General features: G+C 35.1%; 1 protein-coding gene across 1 annotated transcript in view; it reads right to left on the bottom strand.

Moving 5' to 3' along the window:
* Window positions 1–3,876: 3,876 nt before the first annotated feature.
* The window catches only part of MRPL3 (mitochondrial ribosomal protein L3), a 40,048-nt gene continuing 24,241 nt past the window's right edge, over window positions 3,877–19,683 (bottom strand). The window contains exons 7-10 of the mRNA XM_058553166.1: window positions 15,513–15,621; window positions 10,073–10,150; window positions 8,618–8,695; window positions 3,877–4,618 (exon numbers count right to left, since the gene is read on the bottom strand). Of these exons, the coding sequence (XP_058409149.1) occupies window positions 4,466–4,618; window positions 8,618–8,695; window positions 10,073–10,150; window positions 15,513–15,621 (418 nt within the window). The 3' untranslated portion in view covers window positions 3,877–4,465. The remainder of the gene's footprint in view (window positions 4,619–8,617; window positions 8,696–10,072; window positions 10,151–15,512; window positions 15,622–19,683) is intronic.

Below are 19,683 nucleotides of genomic sequence, written 5' to 3'. Positions count from 1 at the left end.
AATAAGTATAAATCCCTAGGCATAGTATGGGCATACCTAACTAATGGGCATCATTTTAAGTTTTGGTTGTGCTTGAGTTTACACGTTCACATTAATTTTAGAATCAGTTTGAACAGTTCTGTCGTTAAGTCCTGTTGATATTTTAAAAATAGGATTGAACTGAACTCTTTACAATTTGTCTTCCCTTTCATAACCATGACATTCTTCTCCATTATTCAAGTTTTCTTTTAAGTCCTTCAATCAAGTTTTATCTTCTTCAATAAGACTCTAGCACATTTCTTGTTAGGCTTTTTCTCTAGATAACCTTTTTTTAAATTGCTGTTGTAAATGGTATCCATTTTCCCCCCTTAAAATTTCCCAATTAAATATTGCTATTATGTTTATATATTAATCTCGCAGTCACCTTTTTGAACTGTCTTCATTGGCTTATCAGTTGATTGTGTTTGATCTTCTAAGTAAATCATATTTCTTAGAAATACAGGCATACCTCATTTTATTGTGCTTTGCTTTATTGTGCTGCACGGATACTGTGTTATTTATAAATTGAAAGTTTGTGGCAACCCTGCATCGAGCATATCTATTGGTGCCATTTTTCCAAGTGTTTGCTCACTTCATGTCTGTGTCACATTCTGGTAATTCTCCCAATATTTCAGACTTTTTCATTATTATTTGTTATAGTGATCTGTAATCAGTGATCTTTGATGTCACTATTGTAATTTTGGGGCACCATGAACTGCACTCATACAAGATGGCGAACTCAATCAATAAATGTATGTGTTTTGACTGCTTCACTGACAGGCCATTCCCTCACTTCTCACCCTCTGCTCAAGCCTCCCTATCCCCTGAGAAACAATGTTGAAACTAGGCCAATTAATAACCTTACTATGGCCTCTAAGTGTTCAAGTGAAAAGAAGAGTTGCATATCTCTCACTTTAAATCAAAAGCTAAAAATATTAAGCTTCGTCAGGCAGGCATGTCGAAAGCTTTGAGATAGACCAAAAGCTAGGCCTCTTGCACCAGTTAGCTAAGTTGTGAATACAAATGGAAAAGTTCTTGAAGGAAATTAAAAGTGCTACTCCAGTGAACACACAAATGATAAGAAAGTGAAACAGGCTTATCGCTGATATGGAGAGAGTTTTAGGGGTCTGGATAGAGGATCAAATCAGCCACAACATTCCCTTCAGCCAAAACCTAATCCAGAGCAAGGTCCTGACTCTCTTCAATTCTATGAATGTTGACAGAGGTGAGGAAGCTGCAGAAGAAAAGTGTGAAGCAGAGGTTGGTTCATGAGGTTTAAGGAAAGAAGCCATCTTCCTAACACAAAAGTGCAAGGTGAAGCAGCAAGTGCTGATGTAGAAGCTGCAGCAAGTTACCCAGAAGATCCAGCTAAGATAAGTAATGAAGGTGGCTACACAACAGATTTTCAATGTAGACGAAACAGCCTTTATGTTGAAGGAAGACGCCATCCAGGATTTTCGTAGCTAGAGAGAAGTCAATGCCCGCTTCAAAAGACAGGCTGACTCTCTTCTTAGGGGCTAATGCAGCTGGTGACTTTAAGTTGAAGTCAGTGCTCACTAAGCATTCTGAAAATTCTATGGCTCTTAAGAATTACGCTAAATCTACTCTGCCTGTGTTCTGTAAATGGAACAACAAAGCCTGAATGACAGCACATCTGTTTACAACACGGTTTACTGAATATTCTAAGCCCACTGTTGAGAACGTCTCAGGAAAAGATTCCTTTCAAAATATTACTGCTCATTGGCAGTGCACCTGGTCACTGAAGAGCTCTGATGGAGATGTACAATGAGATTAATGTTATCACGTCTGCTAACACAGCGTCCATTCTGCAGACCAGGGATCAAGTAGTAATTTCAACTTTCAAGTCTCATTATTTAAGAAATACATTTCATAAGGGTATAGCTGCCACAGATAGTGACTCCTCTGATGGATCAGGGCAAAATAAATTGAAAACCTTCTAGAAAGGTTTCACCATTCTAAATGCCCTTAAGAACATTTGTGATTCACGGGAAGATGTTAAAATATCAACATTAACAGGAGTTTGGAAGAAGCTGATTCTGACCTTCATGGATGACTTGGAGTGGTTCAAGACTTCAGTGGAGGAAGTTACGGCAGATGTGGTGGAAATAGCAAGAGAACTAGAATTAGAAGTGGAGTCTGAAGATGTGACTGAATTGCTGCAAGCTCATGATAAAACTTTAACTATGAGGAGTTGCTTCTTATGGATGAGCAAAGAAAGTGGTTTCTTGAGATGGAATCTACTCCTGGTGAAGACTGTTTAAAAGACGACAAAGGGTTTAGAATATGACATAAACTTAGTTGATAAAGCAGCAGCAGGGTTCGAGAGGGTTGACTCTAATTTTGAAAGAAGTTCTACTGTGGGTAAAGCTATCAAACAGCATCTCATGCTACAGAGAAATCATGTGTGAAAGGAAGAGCCAATCGATGCGGCAAATTTCACCGTTGTCTTATTTTAAGAAATTGCCACAGCCACCCCAGCCTTCAGCAAGCACCACCCTGACCAGTTGGCATCCATCAAAATTGAGGCAAGAGTCTCCACCAGCAAAAAGATTACGACGTGCTGAAGGCTCAGATGATGGTTACCATTTTTTAGAAATAAAGTATTTAATTAAGGTATGTACGTTGCTTTTTTAGACATAATGCTACTGTACATTTAATAGACTACAATATACTGTAAACATAACTTTTATTTGCACTGGGAAACCAAAAAATTCATGACTCACTTTATTGCGATATTTGCTTTATTGCAGAGGTCTAGAACCGAATCTGCAGTTATCTCTGAGGTGTGCCTGTAATGAAATTTGTTCTTACTTTCCAGTATTTATATCATTACTTTTTCTTGTCTTACTGTAGTAGTTAGGACCTCCAAGAACATGGTTGAATAGATGTACTAAAGGATAACCTTGTTTGAACTCTGACAAGAACACATCTAATATTTTACCTTTGAGTATGAGATTTGCTTGAGTTATCTTTTAACAAGTTCAGGAATTGCTAGTTTGATGAACATTTTTGTTTTAATAAAAAATTGTTGTGGTGACCAAGACTTACTCCAGTTTAAAAAAATTCCTCTTAAGGAACTCGTGATTAAAGGAAAATATGTAACAGATCAATGTTGTTTGTTTTACCTTGGTACCCAGAAAGCTCAGAGCCAAATTGAGTATAAAAACTCTGAATGTCACAGCCTTCTCATCTACATTATTTTGGTTCTACTGCTTCCCAACCTCCCACCTACTCTAATTTATATCATCCCACATGTTTTTCTCTTATTTTACTATTTTATTGCACGGATTTCCTGTCACAAATCTTTAATGGAATGAGATAAAGTATAAATTATAAACTTAAAGATGTGGCTACATTTGGATTTAAAATTAAGAATGAGAGAAATGTAATATGGGCAGGAAAATATTGTTGGATCTTTTAATAACAAATCCATTACTTATCAGGAAATCACAAGGAGACCTAACTCTATAATAAGTCTCTTAGGTGACCATATGAATCAAGTCTCAGAAAACATCTGGGGTTAAGTTGGATTCTGTGGGTCCTCAGGAATCTGGTCCTGAGGAAATCCAGCAGTTAAATGAGGCCTGCTTATACTTCCATTGTTAAGCTTAATTATTTATCATAAGTAGCCATTAGTAAACACATTTTAATTTCATACAATGAAGAGAAATCCAGGGGCCATTAACATTTTTAGTAATAGGTAATTAATAAGTTTGTTGAATGTACAATCCCAGGCTATTTCAAATCCTTTTTGGAAGGCATCAAAGAAAAATGATTACACCTACCTTATAGTTGAGTGATCAAACTAAAAAATAACTATTCCTCCCAACAAAAGCGTAAATCGGATCCATAATATGATTTTATTGTCTTTCCTTTGTCAAGTCTTTAACTGTGACATATATATTTCTGTAATTTAAATAAAAATCTTACTTCCTTTCTCTCTTTAGGGCTCTAAAATGTAGACTGATAAAAATGAATTTTAGGAACTGGTTTCTTTTATCAAAATAGGTTGCACCACCGTCATAGTCCCCATATGGTTTGCCACTGCTCCTCAACCACCCCTTCACAAAGACAGACAAATCTTTAATAAAAGTTAAATTTATAAACATCTTAAGATAACTTGAGAAATACGTAGTAAAAAAAGAATGAAGCCCACATATTACAAAGACTTTGCTAATATGTAAATTGCCAATCCATCTAAATTTGACATATCCAGTCTACTTAACTGATTTGTTTAATGCGGTAATTTTTTTTTTTTTTTTTACCACAAATTGAGTTGGGGGATAAATGATACATTTACGCCCTTGACAAAGATGACAAGTGTGGTATTGCTGTGACTAAGAAAGGAAAATTTAATTCCTGGTTATATTATTGTTCTGGCTCATCAAAGCTCATAGAATATGTGAGGTTCCGCTGTCCAATGAGGTTAGGCAAATGTAATAGAAGGGGCACTAGGCTGACACACATTCTCATCATACAAATCTTCTGGTAGTTCCTCTTCATCTCCATCAGGAAAGTATGTAGGAAACGGTAGATTTTTACAGAAGTCCTTATATGCAGGCAGTTTAGAATCTCTGATCTGTAGGAAGGAGGCAAAGATCTTATTAATAAGCGCTACCATTATGTGATTTAGAGATAGTCTGTTTTACTTATTATTTATAGTCAAAGAATATCTGTTCCTACATTTTCCAATGTGAATAACACAACTGTTTTATTTTTTTTTTCCCCCAAAGCCCCAGCAGATAGTTGTATGTCATAGTTGCACATCCTTCTAGTTGCTGTATGTGGGACGCGGCCTCAGCATGGCCGGAGAAGCGGTGCGTCAGTGTGCGCCCGGGATCCGAACCCGGGCTGCCAGCAGAGGAGCGCGCGCACTTAACCGCTAAGCCACCGGGCCGGCCCAACACAACTGTTTTATATCTATAAAGCACAAGGAACTCAATGTATTCTTTTTATTCCAGTAAACTTAATTAATCCAATGACAGAAATGCAATCTTCCTCAAGTTAATCAGCTATCTCATATGAATAAAATTACTCTATTAATTTATATCCTATCCATAACTTATAAATCTCTAGAACTGCCCAATATGATAAATTATATTTTACAATTACTTAAATACTAATTATATCTAAATTGATTTTTCAAATATAAAGATCTAACAAACTATATATCTAAAAGGTATATCTACTTCTTAATTGATTTGATTATCTACTCACATTATCTTTTATTATTTTATTTCCTACCATAAATTTTTTGAGCTAAGGTTAAAAAAATAAAATTTACCTAGTATTTTTGTTAGTCTTAATTCTAAGAGCACATAACTAAAAATTTCAAGTTTTATTAAGGAAATTAACTTAGATTTAGGAAGTCTCATTGGGAAGCTAAGGACAGAATAATATTTGGCAAAAACAATAATAATAAACCCATAAACCTTTATAATAGCTCATTAACTCTTTATATTCTAAAAATATCCTAATTGTATCTGTGAATTCATAAACCAAGGAATAGTACAGATATTGATATGATCTAAAATACTGAGTTTCATTTTTGGAAAATATCATTGGGTTCTTTAAAGCTTCTGACTCATTCTACAGCCTTCATTCAGAGAGAAATAAAAAACATTACATGTAATTATACACACAGAGTAAAATAAGGCATAATCATTTTGGCAATAAGAAATGAATAATTTGGTTGAAGTAAGTACACAGCTGCTAGGAACAGCTAAGAACAGAAAAACATCTATTTTAATCTCTCTCATTAAAATTGTTCCAAGAAATTAATGGTAAATTGCCCAGAAGAAAATAAACTTGTTAAATTTTTTTTTCCAATTCACTAATCTTGGGTTGAACTTTAACTTGGAAAAAAAAATCATATTCTTACCAATTTAAACTGTCTCAGAATTTAGAATTGAAAATAAAGCCCAAGCAGATAAACAAAACCAACAGTAACAAAACTTTCTGTGCTAATTTGATAAATGTGAAAATTTAGTCATAAATGACCTAAATAGCTAATTCTCAGTTACTTTTACATTTTTATAGACGTACCAAAACTCAGGAACATTTCAGACAAAAGAACTGCTTATATATTCTAATTATAAATGCTACAGCACTATAATTCATTGATTTGAAACATATGATGACACCTTATCTAAGTATCTTTTGTCGTGGTGGCTCTAAAGCTGAGGGTCAAAAGTCTGCAGCCCATCTTGAACAAATGTGCAAGACTCTATGGTATGTATTTTTGTGCACTTAATCTCACCCCTGGCTTTATTATTTCCCCGCCTTTACTAAGACTCCCTCAACTATCTACCTCATTCTTTTTATGTTTACGTATATTAGCAAACCAGTTCAAATCCTTTGAGAAAAGGTGGGGGGTAGGACACAGAAAAAACAGGTATATCTGAAAATAAACAAATTATAAATTAGGATATAGGAATGAGCATGCACGGATAGTATTTAATAACATACACTACATTATGCTGTAAATAACAGTTCTTTAGGCTCTCAGTATTTTCAGTGAATCCAAACAACAATAACAAAAAGCTAACATTAAACAGGTTGGTCATCCCTACGACTATCTTTTCTAACTTTAGACTAAGGAAAACATTTATCAGTAGCCCTGTACTCTGAGGGAGCAAAAGCTCCTGTGGGGTGAGTGGATGTTAATAATGAGGCTGCTTGTCCAGCAGGAAGTGCCTCAGTCTCCAAGGGCAAGGGGGCTTATTCACCTGCTATGGAATCACCTGGAGGAATGGAAAAAGTGAATGTTTTCAAAACATGTACCAAGCTTCTGGCATTTAAAACACAAGCCACAAAACATTATCTCAAGCCCACACCTTAATGTTTGGGACACCTAACATTGTTTAAGGTTACAGAAGACAGTTGTTTAGACACCAAAATCCAAAGACTTTTTTTTCAAGGTGAGCTCTTTTTTATCAAAATGTTTGCTGCAAATATATTCACTAGTGTATTAACAGTTCAAAGTACACTAGACATTTCTCTGATGCTTTTGTTTCTCAAAATATGTTTAGACTCCTCTTTTGGAATTGCCTTTGGTGTACCTTCTAAACGTCTTCAGTGAGAGCAAGCCATCATTCACTAAAGAGTTAATTTTTTAGAGGCAATCTTTTATTGAAGTGGGTGGAAAATCTGAGTATGTTGTTGATTAAAAGTTGTTTATAACAACCAGATCAGAATATCACTGCACATATTATGGTTTGTCAAGACAGCTGACCTATTCATCCTTGCTGGTGTCAAAGATGCTGAGATGGCTCCTGAGAAATCACAGCAGCAGTAGTTTCAGTTGGAAAGCCAGCCTAGAATCGTGTATGTAGCAAAATGGGGAGAAAAGGTGGATCCGACAACATTTAAAAATTCACCTGCTATTTGGTATAATTTTATTATGGAAAATAATCATTTTCCTTTTTTCTCATTTAAGGTGGTGATATTTATAACATGCAATAAATCTGGAATGTGGAGGTAGGGATACATTGAATTATGAAGCCAAAATGTTATGAGAAGTACAATGACAACCTGCTGGTTTCAACCACCTGTCATTGTGTCCATGACCTGGACACCTACTTAAACCTCTAACATCTTCAAGTTAAAAAAAAAAAATTGCAAAAATTCATCAAATGCATTTTTTCTTTAAGAAAAATAAGAATAATCCAGTCAAAAGTAAGGAGTTCCGGAAAGGGGAATTTTAATTACTGTAAGATTAAAAAAAATATTGTACCTTAACGCTAGTCATGGAACCTACTTTAAGAAACGAAAAAGAATACATAGAGAAAGACCCAACCTTAAAAAGCAGACTGAAGTTTCAACTCACTTTTGGAAAACTAACGAAGAATATATTTCTGGGAATAGTTGATACCACTTCTACTACAAATTTATTTTCAGAATGGAAGATTCAAAATTCAAAAGGGATCTCTCACTTTGTAGTATGTTGGCCTCAATCGCAGGCAGAATATTTATTTTGTATTTTATTTGCAATAAGTCTCTGAGAGCTTCAGAGTTTTTCTTCAAATCTATCCTGTACATGTTTCTTTTGTTCTTTTACTTTACATTTTTGAACATAAAAATGAACATGCATATTTTTAAGGAAAACAGAGGTATAATCAGGGCAATGATAGTAATAAAAATAAAAACTAAAAAAAAAATAATAAAATCTCTCCTTAAAATGCCTACCTTTAACCATCTTTCTCGTTGATTCATTTAATTTCAACCTCAAGTATTTCTGATTCCTTTGTCAAAGTACTCTTAAAAAAACTAAAGTTTTTTTTTGGAAGGACAGAGATAGATTGATCTTTCGGCAATAGCTACCCTAATACCCTTTTTGTATTTCTAAAGAGCCTCTGCTCACTGGTCCCGCCCTTACTGCAGGTTCATCGTTTTACAGACATAGGGTACAGGTTATCTTCTGCAATTTTTTTACACAGGTGCTACTAAAAAGCAGAAACATTTAGCAGAAAACGTGGAAAAAAAGACACATCTTCAAACCACATTTATAGGTCAAAGGAGAATTTATGGCACACATCCACATATACGACTGATGGAAAATAAAGACAGTGATACATACCTTTACTAAGCAATTTTTATGTCCAGGTACAGAGCCATTTACATAGATTATATTGTGCTTTGTGTTTATTCTCCACACCTAAAGCAAGAAATGAAATCAAACCTTAAGACTTAAAAAGTTGAGAATATACTTGTATTAAAACAAATAGTATGTCACTAAAAACTGAGGCTATAAGTAGCCTGTGAAGTAATAACTATATTAGCACTTCAAAATGTTGAATGAGAATTGAAAAAATTCAAATCCTATGGATGACTTGTAATGTAAGACTATAACAGGTATGTCTTATGGAAGTGGTAGCAAAATCTCATTTTAAATATAAATGTGACTGAATGATCAAGACTACCTGGATATCTCCACAGACTCTGCTGGCACTATTAAGAATAAGAAGTGGAAATTCAATTTTATTTTATTTTTAGTTAATATCAGCTTGCTGCAACTAGAAACTGGGGAATCCACAACCTCTCTGAGTCTAATTTAAAAAATAAGTGTACTGAGCAGATGGCCCTCAAACAGATCTTCACATGGAGAAAAAATTTACACAAATGGGAGAGAATGGTCAAGAAATGGTACTGAGAAAAATAAAGTATTTGAGGGGGAATACAGATTTAATTATATAAAATTTTCAAAAATTCTGCTGGTCAAAATTTATAAATAAAATATATCTGGAGTAGAGACTGGAAGAACATGCACCAAAATGTGACTAGCAGTTATCTTTGGATGTTGTTCTTACGGGTGGCTTATTTTCCTCTTTGTACTTTCTATACGTTCAAACATATGCATACATATATAAACATTAGTTATTTGTTTTAATAAAAATATAATTATATGGCACCCATTATAGTACAGCTCATTTTCTCTTAGATATTACATACATTCCTCAAGTTAGTAGAGACTGAACTTCCCCCTTCTAAATATATATATGATTATTTTATAAAAACAGATGTATACCATAATCCTTTTCTAGTACTATCTCTTCCTTCCTATTTTGATTGTCTCCCTCTCTCCTTTCCCTCACCCACATCCACTTCCATCCACCCACACATCTGACATAAAATTTGGTATGTAACCGTCCACTTTTCTCTGTGCGTATATCATGGCATGGCAACATACATACGTACAGAGCTTTTGTTCATTCTTTTATAAAAAGAGACTATTACACATAATGATCTGAATCTTACTTTTTTCGTGTAACAACATCTTGTGGAAACTTTCCAGGTCAAATAGTAGATGCTAACTTTTTCTTTTTAATGACTGCACATTCCACGGCTTGGATGTTAAGTGAACATATACTACTACGACTTCCACACACACAGTTCACAAATCCTCCACTCCTTAATAACTGTAAAACCTATTTAAACTGTGAACAATCATACACAGACACACATTAAATACACATTCTGGTGCCTCTGTATTTAAGTATTAATTTATTCCTAAAGAGCCACTTCAGAAACTTACTTTCAGTCCATATGCTGTTCTATGTATGTTGCCCATTTGTCCAGGCATTTTAGTTCCAGGCCAGACTCTCGCAACATCCTAAACGAGAGAACCCAAATAAGCACTTTTAAGTACTCTCTATTTCAAACAGTACTGCTCAAAACAAAATGCAAATTCAGATAGGAGTTATTAAAATGCTTTATTTTTTTCCCATTCTGCTAGGCCCCAGTAAAGAACTAAATATGGATTTAGACACATTTACCCCTAGAGGATTTCCTTTCCAAATTAGATTAGAGCAACAAAATAAACACAGACTAAGAAACAGATTTAGGAGAAAAACTCTGTAACAAGAGAGCAGCAACTGAGCTACTATTGGTTAAGTAAAAAAGAAAAATAAAGGACATACAAGCACGTCATACTGCCATTCAAAGAAAAAAATGGTCTGCCTAGCCTGTTTTCACTAATCTGTACTAACTGACCTAATAGACTCCTCCACACTACTTCGGCTGGAATGGTCCTACTCCCCACTCTTGCTTTTGATGTGACTTACTTTCACTAGAATGATTCAAGGACAGAGTCAATTATCAGTATATTGAGTTTGTCCAGCCCTCATTGTCCCTGATTCACATAAATCAAACAGCTTCACAGTCTCTCTGATTTTGGTTTTGATAATGGATAATAATTCTACATCTAAAGAAACAAATCTGAATTACAGCTAAAATGGGAAAGCTGCTCATGACACAACACTTTTGCGTCACTACTCTCACATTAACAGGTAAAACTCCCAGTGGAAGTGGCTCATCATATATTAGAGTTGGTTAATATGTAACCAACACAGCTTAAAAGACCATTCTGAATATTACAGTCATAGTATCACCCTTATTCATTCTACAAATACACTCTGTGATAAGCACTGTGCTTAACATTACATTACTATATAAGGACCAACTCTGCCTCTCCAGTTAAATTTACACTCTCATTAAAAGTACACCCTAACTCTTAGGATTATAAAGGCATTTAGTAGCTAATCCTTAATGGAAGTATTTACACAAACTGAATAGTGTATTTCATGACAAATAACTAACTTGAGTCATAAGAATAGGTTCTTCTATATGCCTATTTTTTAAAAGAGCTTTATTGAGATATAATTCACATACCACACATTTGACTTTTAAGTGTACAGTTTAATGTTTTTAGTATATTCAGAGAGTTGTGTATTACCATAATCAATGTTATAAAATTTTCATCAATCCAAAACAGAAATTTCATACCTGTTAGTGGTCACTCCCTCCAAGTCCCCCAGCCTTGTGTAACCACTAATCTACTTTCCTCTCTATAGATTTGCCTAGGATGGACATTTCATATAAATGGAATTACACAATATGTAGTCTACTGTAACTGGTTTCTTTCACTTGGCATAATATTTTCAAGGTTCATCCACGTTGCAGCATGTACCAACACTTCACTCTATTTTATTGCTAAATGATATTGTACGAATATATCACACTTTAACTATCCATTCAAGTGACGAACATTTAGGTTCTTTCTATTTTTTAGCTATTATGAATAATGTTGCTATGAATATTCATGCACAAGTTTTTGTATGCATGTTTTCATTTCTTTTGGGCATAAACCTAGGAGTGGAATTGCTGGGTCATACGTACCTTCATACTTAACGTTTTTTAGCAACTGCCAAACTGTTTTCCAAAGAAGCTGTACCATTTTTACATTACCATCAACAATGTATGAGGGTTCCAATTCTTCCACATCCTTGCCAACATTTGTGATTATCTGTCTTTTTAATTACAGTCATCCCAGCGTGTGTTACGTGGTATCTCAGTGTGGTTTTGATTTGCATTTCCCTAACGACTAAAAGATGTTAAGCATATTTTCATGTGCTTATTGATCATCTGTTTATCTTCTTTGGAAAAATGTCTATTCAAGTCCTTTGCCTATTTTTTAATTGGGTTATTATTGAGTTGTAAAAGTTCTTTATATATTCTGGATACAAGTTTTAGCAGATATATGATTTGCAAGTATTTTCCTCTTTTCGTTTTCTTGATAGCATTGTTTGCAGCACAGAAGTTTCAAATTGTGATAAGGTCTAATTTACCCACATTTTCTTTTGTTACTTGTCAGTGTCATTTGTATCTAAGGCTTTGCCTAACCCAAGGTCATGAAGATTTACTCCTATGTTTTCTTAAAAGTTTTATAGTCTTAGCTTTTAAACTTATGTCTATGATCAACCTAATTTTGATAACTTTTTATTTTCATATAATTTATAACTATATAATTTCATATTTATAAAAAAGCTGCAAAAATAATAAAAAAACTCTCATACTCTTTACTCAAATTCACCAATTGTTTACATGTTGCCCCATTTGCTTTACGATCCACTCTCTCTCTATGTATCACAGCTTCTCCTACAACATCTGAAATTGGTTGCAGACATGATGCTCCTTTACATGTAAGTATTTCAGGGTGTATTTCCTAAGAAGAAGGATATTCTCTTACATAACTACAGTACAGTTATAAAACTCAGAAATCTTATTATCTAATCTACAGTCCACATTCTAATTTTGTCAACTGTCCCAACATATTGTGTTCATTATAGCTATTTTTCTCCCAAGTCCAGGATCCACTTCAGAATTATCCGTTGCATTTAGTTGTCATGTTGCCTGAGTGTCCTTAAATCTGGAGCAGCATCTCAGCCTTTCCTTATCTTTCATGACTTTGACATTTTCGAAGGGTACAAGCCAATTATTTTGTAGAATATCACTCACTTTGGGTTTGTCCGATGTTTCCCCAGGATTAGACACAGATGATGCATTTTTGGTTGGCAGGAATTACCACAGAAGCGATGATGTATTCTTTTCCAGGAATCATATCAGGAGGCACAGTATGTTGGTTTGTCCAATTATTGGTGATGTATAATGCTGAACAGTTAGTTAAGGATATGTTCACCAGGTTAATCCACTCTAAGATTATTATTTTTCTCTTTGTAATTAATAGGCAATTTGTTTTGGGACTATGTAAATAACAAGTCTCCGTGAAGCTTTCACCACTTGTTTTAGCATCCATTGATAATCCCTGGCTGAATCAATTATTCCTATGATGGCTGTCAAACACTGAAATTCTAACTCCATCATTCCTTCTACATTTATTAGCTGGGATTATATCGTAGGGAAAAGCAGTTGCTTTTCTTCTATTTATTTATTTATTTTTATTTTTATTTTTTTTTGTGTGAGGAAGATCAGCTCTGAGCTAACATTCATGCCAACCCTCCTCTTTTTGCTGAGGAAGACTGGCTCTGAGCTAACATCTACTGTCAATCTTCCTCCTTTTTTTTTTTCCCCAAAGCCCCAGGAGATAGTTGTATGTCATAGTTGCACATCCTTCTAGTTGCTGTATGTGGGACGTGGCCTCAGCATGGCCGGAGAAGCGGTGACTCGGTGCGCGCCTGGGATCCGAACCTGGGCCGCCAGTAGCAGAGCGCGCGCACTTAACCGCTAAGCCACGAGGCCGGCCCTCTCCTATTTATTTATTAACCTATCCATTCATTTTATTTATTTGTGTCAGTGTGAGCTCATGGATTCTAACTTTATTCCATGAATTCTGTTACTATTCGTTTTTTTTGGTTTTCAGATCAAACTGTCCCAATTTTTGCAAGTGAGAGCTGATTTGAGTTGGCTTCTGTGTCCTTTTCATGTGTCTATCATTTTTTAAGCACTTCCTTGCTTTCTTGAATAAGCTGTTTTGGGTTCACCTTGTACTCTTCCTATCCCATGCATGAAACCAGCCATTTCTCCAAAGGGTCCTAGCTCTTTTCAGCAGGGAATGGTGTTTAGAAACAAAGATCTAGGCTCTAGGTGTGCTCATTGCTATGGAATGAGCTTTTAAGTCCTTTCAGTAGACAGAGCTAAGACATAAATACATATACACACACATAGATATCTATATTTATTTTACACAGTAAATGTATGCTGATACCTACAATTTGAAATCAACGTTATCGAGTTCATTTTAATTTCCCTCCTTTTCATACCTTAACACCCTTCTCTAATAGTGAGACATCTGGCTCCCACTATCTATATTTACTTATCCACTCAATCCTATAACTCACAGAAAACTATTTCAGAATTAATATCACTACAAAAAACAAATTAGAATTCAACACCTGTGCACAGTACATTTTTAACTTAGACTCAGGGTATACAGCCAACTACTGTGTTCAACAGTTACTTGAGTTAGCCACCCCCACCCCCTTCACTGTGGTTATGTTCTTCATTTGAAACAGTTAGGTTCATTTTCTAATTATATTCCATTATGGATTCTCTCCCTCATGTTTGTTTTTATTTTATTTTGAATATGTAAAACATTAACATGATTCCAAAAGTAAAAAGTATAACAAATAGTATATTTAGGAAGTGTCACTTCTGCCACTCCTAAGCCCTTCCATACTGTTCCCACCCATCCCTTATACGTAACCAATCTCATTAGTTTCTGGTTTATCTTTTTGGTCCTTCTTTTTGCAAAAATAAGCAGATAACATGTGCACTTCCTTATATCCTGGAAATCACTCCATTGTTTCATAATGATCTTCTCACTTTTTTCTGGCTCCATAGTATTCTATTGAACAGATGGACCACAGTCTACCCATTCAAACTCCCAAGTATGGACACTCATGCTTATAATTATAAATAATGTAGCAATGACTAATTCTATGTAAATGCATTTTTATATTTTTAAGAGAATATCTTCAGGGTAAATTCCTAGCAGCAGGATTGCTGCGTCAAAGTAAATGCCTTGCAGTTTTGTTAGATATTGCCACATTCCCCTCCACAAAGGATGCACTATTTTGTATTCTAACGAGCATTGTATGAGAATGCCTGTTTCCCTACATTCTTGCCAAAAGAGTGGCAAAAACTAAACAGCTTGGTAACACAATATCATGTATTAAATATCAAGTATCAAGTATGACTGAATTAGCCATACAAAAGTCCTTCTCTATTTTCTATGCTCTTGTTGTTTATTTCTCCATTTCTTCTCTAGCACTTTTTCCCTTGCACCATGATATTGCCCCTGACAATCTTTCCCAATTGTCTCTTTTAAGGCAAAAACGAACCTGTGAAGAAACCAGTGGGGCCAGATGGAAGGGCATTTTAATCTTTTATTTCTTGCAGCTGACTTCAGAGTGTAGAATGGGAGACAGAGATGGGAATGAGAAAGTAGGCAGAAAAGTATTAAGAATACTGGCTGTAAGTATGTGGGATATAACTAAATGATTCAAGTCTGGCTCTGGAAAGTAAGTGATGCCACGACCCATAAAAATGTGACAAGTACTAGGACCCACCTGGAGTCAGATTAAAACTATGTGATTTGATCCCAGGGACAGACTAAGCATGATATGTGCAGAAATTAAACACTTAGCATTAAAAAGAGCATTACTAAGCATACTTACACCAGTTGAAATAGCTCCAGGTCTCCTGTGGGTTTTTGTTTGACCATGAGTAGCAGGCTGGCCTTTAAATCCCCATCTTTTCATGACACCTTGAAAACCTTTACCAATACTGAGCAAGATAAACGTTACAATTTACACAATGAACAGCACATAAAATATTCCCAATTGTACACTTTTTGATAGTACCTTAGAGTTTTAACATAGCTCCTTATCTAAATAACTAGAAAAGACTACATAAGCAAAACTGAAAATGAATATTCCTTTATCTCTATCCTGCTTTGCCCCTTTTCCTGGAGTCTCATTCTATATAAAATGATTAATTCAAGACTGTGAGACAACAGCTAAGCAAAAGTTCTACCTGAACAGGGAGTTTTATCACCATAATTCTGTGAAACAATATAGTAAAAGCGGTATACTTCTAGAAGCTCCAAAGTCCTCATAAGAGATGTGGCAGGCAACTATTAAGACCCCACCTCTGGTACTCGTGCCCTGTGTAATCACCTGCCCTTGAACTGGGTGGACCTAGCAACTGACTTCTAAGGAATAAACTATGGCAAAAGTGATGAGATGTCACCTCTGACATTAGGTTACAAAGAGACTGTGGCTTCCATCTCGGCACTCTCTTGCTTGCTAGGCTCTGAAGGAAGCCAACTGCCATACTGTAAGCTATCCTATGGAGAGTCATAAGGCAAGGATGTCTCCAGCCAACAACTATGGACCTGAGGCATGCCAACTGCCATGTTAGTGAGCTTGGAGGTGATTCTCCCCAAGTTGAACCTTGAGATGACTGCAGCCTTGACAGACGTCTTGGTTGCAGCCTCGTGAGAGATTCAGAGCCAGAGGGACCCTGCTAATTTGTACTGGGATTCCTGACCACAGAAACTGTGAGGTAATAAATGTTTGTTGTTTTAAGCTGTTATGTTTTAGGGTAATGTGTTAGGCAGTAATAGATAACCAATACAATAGAGCACTAAATAAAACAATAATAATGCCCTAAATGCTGAATAAGTTTTACTTTTAGAAGATACCAGATGGATCTTGGTCTCAAGGTTTGAATAGGAAGCTAATGGAGAAATAAAATCAGAGAGCAACAATTTCTTAAAAATCTAATACTTCAATTTTTAAAGCAAACTAATTCTGCTAATTAGAGAAACATTCTGTGATGCAGGTAGAAAGCAAACAATACTAAGGTTCAAGCATTATTCAAGTTTGTCTCTGATTGTCAAATACATCAGTACAAATGATACAATGAAAGGGCTAGAATGAACTATAAGACTATACAGACATATTTTTATAGACTCTGAAGATGAAAATTTTTTTCACCTTTCACTAGATAGCATGTCAACATATTGTTAATGCAGTGTTCCCTAACCCTAACAAAGCATAGACAGTGCATAGTTCAGGCCACTACAAAAAAGACCAAAAGCAAAAGATTATGAAAACTATGTTATAAGGAAACTAAGTTATATAACATAAAACTAAGTTATATAACATATAACTATGTTATAAGTTCCATAAGGACTTTAGTATGCATTTAACAAAGCATTATCAGAGAGTAATGGATTGAAGTAAGTCCATATGAATAATACAGTTTGTTTTAGATAAATCAGGAATTCAACATAAAAACAATCTGAACTATATGTAGAACCTAACAGCTGAATATTACCAAATCACAGGTCAAAAGTTATTTGTCTATGAATAATTTAAATGTAGCTTTCACCACTTTCTTCACATTAATCAACTGAACACATCACTTATGGTGTGTACATAATTCTTTTTTTGCCTCAAAAAGTCAAAATAATGCTTATTCCTGATCAAAGAGCTAAAATAGAAACTTAACATATATTAAATGAAAAACCACTATAAATTTTGCACGGAGATTAACATATAAGAAAAGACTATAATAATCACATATTTTACTGAAATTTTGCTTCAGAAATTTAACAAATATTTCCACTTACCACTGAATTTTAGAACGTATTTGAAAAATAAAAAGCTTGGGAATTTAAAAATAAAAAATACCTAAAGAGTCATTTGAACCAATGGTATTGTTTGGCAAACAACACTTTAAAGACAAAAGGGGAGGGGACTGGCAACACTAATCTAAAATGAAACGTGTTAAAAACACCACATTCTAACACTGGCCATTCTTGGTAGGAAGTTTGCCAGTAGCTTCTGAGTTCTCAAACTGATTCATCTCTTACTTAAAAAGAGAGAGCATGAGTGTGTGCACCAATAAACACATGTCAGGTAAATTACAGAAGATAATTTAGCTCATTTTAAGAGTAAATGATTATAAGATGAAAGTGGTATCCTGTAAGTGCTAATTATCTGTCGGCTAATTACAGATTGTTCTTCAATCTAGCTTGAGAATACATCATGTTGTTACACTGTGTACAATGGGAACCTCTTCAATAAATAACCTTTAAACAAAAGGATAAAACACAAATGGCATGACAAATTATTGGCTTAATTCAGATTATGCAGAAGAGAGTGCACTTGTTGATCCATGGGTGGCACAGGTATCTGTTCTATTGCTTCTCTCAGATGTCACCCAACTTGAGAACAAAAAACAAAAGCAAGAACTGCACTGATCTATATTTAGCATACCCAGGCACACTTCAAATGTAAGGTTTTCACAGGTCACACAAAATAAAACCTTCATTTTACTAAAAATGATACACAACACAACACATAACACACGCTTTATCTCCCCCACCCCTTTTCTGCTGCAGTTTTTAGTTAATGACAGTAGAAAAAAATTCAAATAAAGGAAAATCCCAATCAGAAAGAACTCTAAATTTAGTGAGACATATTAGGAAATTAGGAAAACATAAAAAATGTATTTTATTTAGAGCGTTTATACTTGATAAACCAAAAAATTCATCAAAAAACTCAGAAAACACTATTTAAATTTAGGAGCCTTTATTGCCTTGTTTCTCAGTCCATTTCCCCTTAGTATACTTTAAATTCACGAAGGGCAGGGACTGTGGATTATTTAACTCTAATGCCCAACCGAGAGTCCTCAGAGCAATTTTTTATTGGCTATAGCTGGTCTTAGGAAGAAAGATGGTTAGTTTTCTTTATTTTGTCCTGTAGTTTTCAAATGTGGTATAATGGACATGCTTTTATAAAAGTTTAAGAAGAGGGTATTAAGAAAAGGGAAAGAGGAGCATAAAGATATGACTCTAAGAATCTTGCAGAACAAAATGCATAATTTAATGTTTCCAATTACATTCTATAAATCGCTAGGGATTACTAAGTGAATTTCATTCCCTTGACATATTGTGACAAATGCCCAAATGTCTACCAGCAGACACGCAGGTTTTATCACAGACCCATCATGTATTTCCCCACTCTGTGGGAAACTGCCTTTGACTGCATGATTCTAGACACACTTGTATATGGGATAAAATAAAAGGTCCACGAGGTGAGGAGTGCTCTCCAGTCCATTCATTCCGAGTCCTCTGAAAACTTCCCCAAAATTCCCAGCACTGAGTCCTGTGCCACTGGCTGCTTTTACCTTCCCTCTCCTCTGTACTCCTCTTTCTTCTTTTTGGGAAGCAAACTGCTTCTCCCTCTCTCATCCACCATCTGCAATCCATCTTTCTCTCCAGTTGTTCCCTGGAACTCACTCTGAGGTTAACCCCCGAATTTCCAAATCCAAAAGCCTTTTATTAAAATAACTTTTTATTATGGAAGTTTTAAAACACGTTCAAAAGCAGAGAGACTAGTACAATGAATCCCTATGTATCCATCACCCAGGGTCAAACAATGACTGACTCAAGGCTTATTTTGTTTCACCTTTTCCTCTCCCCTGCAACTCCAAAGGATTATTTTGAAACGAATTCCAGATATCATATAATTTCATCCATAAATATTTCAATCTGGATCTCCAGAAGACAAGAATCTTTTTAAAGAACAAAATTACAAAACCATTATCGCAATCTAAAAAATTAGTAATTCCTTAATACTGTTCGAACTTGTGTTCAAATTTCTGTGGCCCTTTTGTTTTGTTTTGTTTTGCTGAGAAAGATTTGCCCTGAGCTAACATCTGTGCCAGTCTTCCTCTAGTTTGTATGTGGGTCACCGCCACAGCATGGCTGTCGACGAGTGGTGTAGGTCCACGCCCAGGAACCAAACCTGGGCCACTGAAGAGGAGTACACCAAA

This window comes from Diceros bicornis, chromosome 2, assembly GCF_020826845.1.
Source record: "Diceros bicornis minor isolate mBicDic1 chromosome 2, mDicBic1.mat.cur, whole genome shotgun sequence".
NCBI lineage: Eukaryota > Metazoa > Chordata > Mammalia > Perissodactyla > Rhinocerotidae > Diceros > Diceros bicornis.
This window is presented reverse-complemented; position numbering and strand designations above follow the sequence as displayed.